Source organism: Rhea pennata, chromosome 5 (assembly GCF_028389875.1).
Source record: "Rhea pennata isolate bPtePen1 chromosome 5, bPtePen1.pri, whole genome shotgun sequence".
In the NCBI taxonomy this organism is placed as follows: Eukaryota; Metazoa; Chordata; class Aves; order Rheiformes; family Rheidae; genus Rhea; species Rhea pennata.
The window spans coordinates 8,937,708-8,940,000 of NC_084667.1; the positions used below are offsets into that span (position 1 = coordinate 8,937,708).

A 2,293-nucleotide genomic window follows, 5' to 3' on the forward strand; every position below is an offset into this window, starting at 1 on the left:
TTAGGTATGCACATGCACACAAACACGCACGCACACACGCACGCACACACGCACACACGTACCTTTAACCCCCATGGGCCTGCTAGTCTTGTCATATTATGGGCACCCACAACTCCAATGGAAGATCCATGGTATTAACAGAGAAATATTAGATAGAGCTCTATGAAAAACAATCTGATGAGAGAGTATTTGGAGTTCTGTTTAATCTTGTATGATATAGACATAATATTTGTAATCAGCAGAAATATAAAACCTCAGTCTTTATTTAATTCAATTATTCTATTAATCTGATGATAGGCTTGTTTCTGTTACTTCCAACCTTTCTTCTCAATGCTGATAAGAAATATTTTTAAGACATCTTTCCCAATAACATCAACCTCTCCTAAGCATGATTAAAAACACAAAAGCCTAACAAAAAATCAAAAATGAAATATTTATTACCGCATTTTGTGACTTAACACCTTTTTTTTTAAAACATAACGTCACAGTCCTCATACAAGTATTTTAATGTAAATTTTGACAAAGCTTAAAGGTAACAGCATTTTCTTCTAGTGAGGAACACGTGCTGAGAAAGGAAGAATTCATGGACATACAATACCAATTCCACAGCAGATCTGATACTAGCAAAAACATTCTTTTTTTTTTCAATTGAGGTAAACACATAGAATATCTAACATGAAACAATTAATAGACCGAACTCTGTACGAAGTTTGTTACAGTATTCTCTTGCTTTTTTTTCCCAAGCTTTGAGTTCATGATAAAGTTCTAGGTTTGGTGCAAAGACCGTTAATAACTTCTTTCATTGAGGAAAGCTGCCCAACTTTTAGTTTTGTTTTGTCCAAAGCCAAGGCTCAGAACTACTGGAAGAAGCTCCTGCTCTCTCTGTTCTGTCTCTTAAATCTTCACCTGCAAGCTCTTTGAAGAAGAGTCCAAAAAAAAATAGATGGGGGAGGAATGGGGAGAGACTTAATGAAGCACAAACTATAAAGATCTGTTTGAAACTAAAGGACACATTTTGTGAAGGAACAAAACGAGGGGATGGCAAGGCCTTCTTGGATCAGTCTTCTGAGTGACGAGGGACCCAGCAAGACTTTTCATCTTCATCTCCAGGGTAGTTCTTTTCTCACTGGCCAAAACAGGTCTTTCATGGATAGTGACTTCACTGCTGAACCAAAACAGTCATTCTTTTGGGAACAACACACATAGTGTGGAAAACAAGGATTTTTTTTCTTCTAAAACTATTTGAGGCAACGTAACGGAGTGATCAACAGAAATGTACAAGTTAACTTAGTTCCTATGTTTATACTACAGTAGTTATAACTCTTGGAGTCTTTTTTTTTCCAGAGGATCTGTACATGGACATAATCATTTCAGTGAGCCCATGATTTCACATTTGTGTTCTTGTTTCGTTGGTCCTCTGTTGTTGATGAAAAAATGACAAAAAGTAAAAAATAATCACAGCTGTCTGGAATTTCGTATTAAGTGTCAACATCTGGTCAAAGTTCAAAAGTCTTAAAATAGTTTTTGTTTTTGTTTCTGTTTTGTTTTTGTTTTTCCCTTGAGTTCCCTTATACTATTGGGCATGAATGTCCATAACCTGTCCACCAACACTGGGGTCTACAGAATTTAACATTGTGGGGCTCTGTGCTGACATGGTCATTCCAGGGTGGGTAGGGGGTCCTCCGTGCATCATCATGGCTGGGTGATGGGGGTGACTTGGCAAATATGAATGGATTGGGGGTCCATGTCTTAATTGAGTAGGGTGTGGGGTCATCTGGGGAGGAGTGTAACTTGGCTGTGCCATACTCATACCCATAGGACCACCCTGAGATACGTAGTCCCCTGGCATGCCTTGCAAACCTAGACAAAAAGGGGGGAAAAAAAAGCAGGTCAGATTCCTCAACATTTTTACAATTTACCCATCTAAAATGAACAGGAAAAACAACAGACACTGCAAATCTTCCATCTAAAATTAGCTGCAGATTCTTGCCAATGTTTGCAGACATTCAAATTCTAGTTTGCATTTAATTTGATCATTCAGCAGGATAATGCACATAACAGAACTAAATATTGAGCACAACTGAGTATCACAAAATGTAAGTGTACTTTAAAAAGACTAGTGGATGAATTCCTATGATAAATTTTGCAAGGCTGCTGGCTGTATGTAAAGACTTGTCAATTGAACGTAAATATCTGATTTGCTTCTCTTTGGTATTTAAAAAATGTAAAAGGCTATATCCTGTCTGAGTTTTGCCTAAGCAGTATCAATGCAAATTCTGCACATAAATCAATG

The 2,293-nt window shown here is 37.4% G+C and overlaps 1 protein-coding gene across 4 annotated transcripts in view; it reads right to left on the reverse strand.

Moving 5' to 3' along the window:
- Nucleotides 1–414: 414 nt before the first annotated feature.
- Nucleotides 415–2,293, reverse strand: part of MEIS2 (Meis homeobox 2) — a 170,658-nt gene continuing 168,779 nt past the window's right edge. For 2 of the 4 annotated variants that reach the window (XM_062575815.1, XM_062575813.1), the window contains exon 12: nt 415–1,860. In XM_062575815.1, coding sequence (XP_062431799.1) covers nt 1,574–1,860 — 287 coding nt within the window. In that variant the 3' untranslated portion in view covers nt 415–1,573. The remainder of the gene's footprint in view (nt 1,861–2,293) is intronic. The other 2 variants (XM_062575817.1, XM_062575816.1) reach the window with 1 other exon arrangement.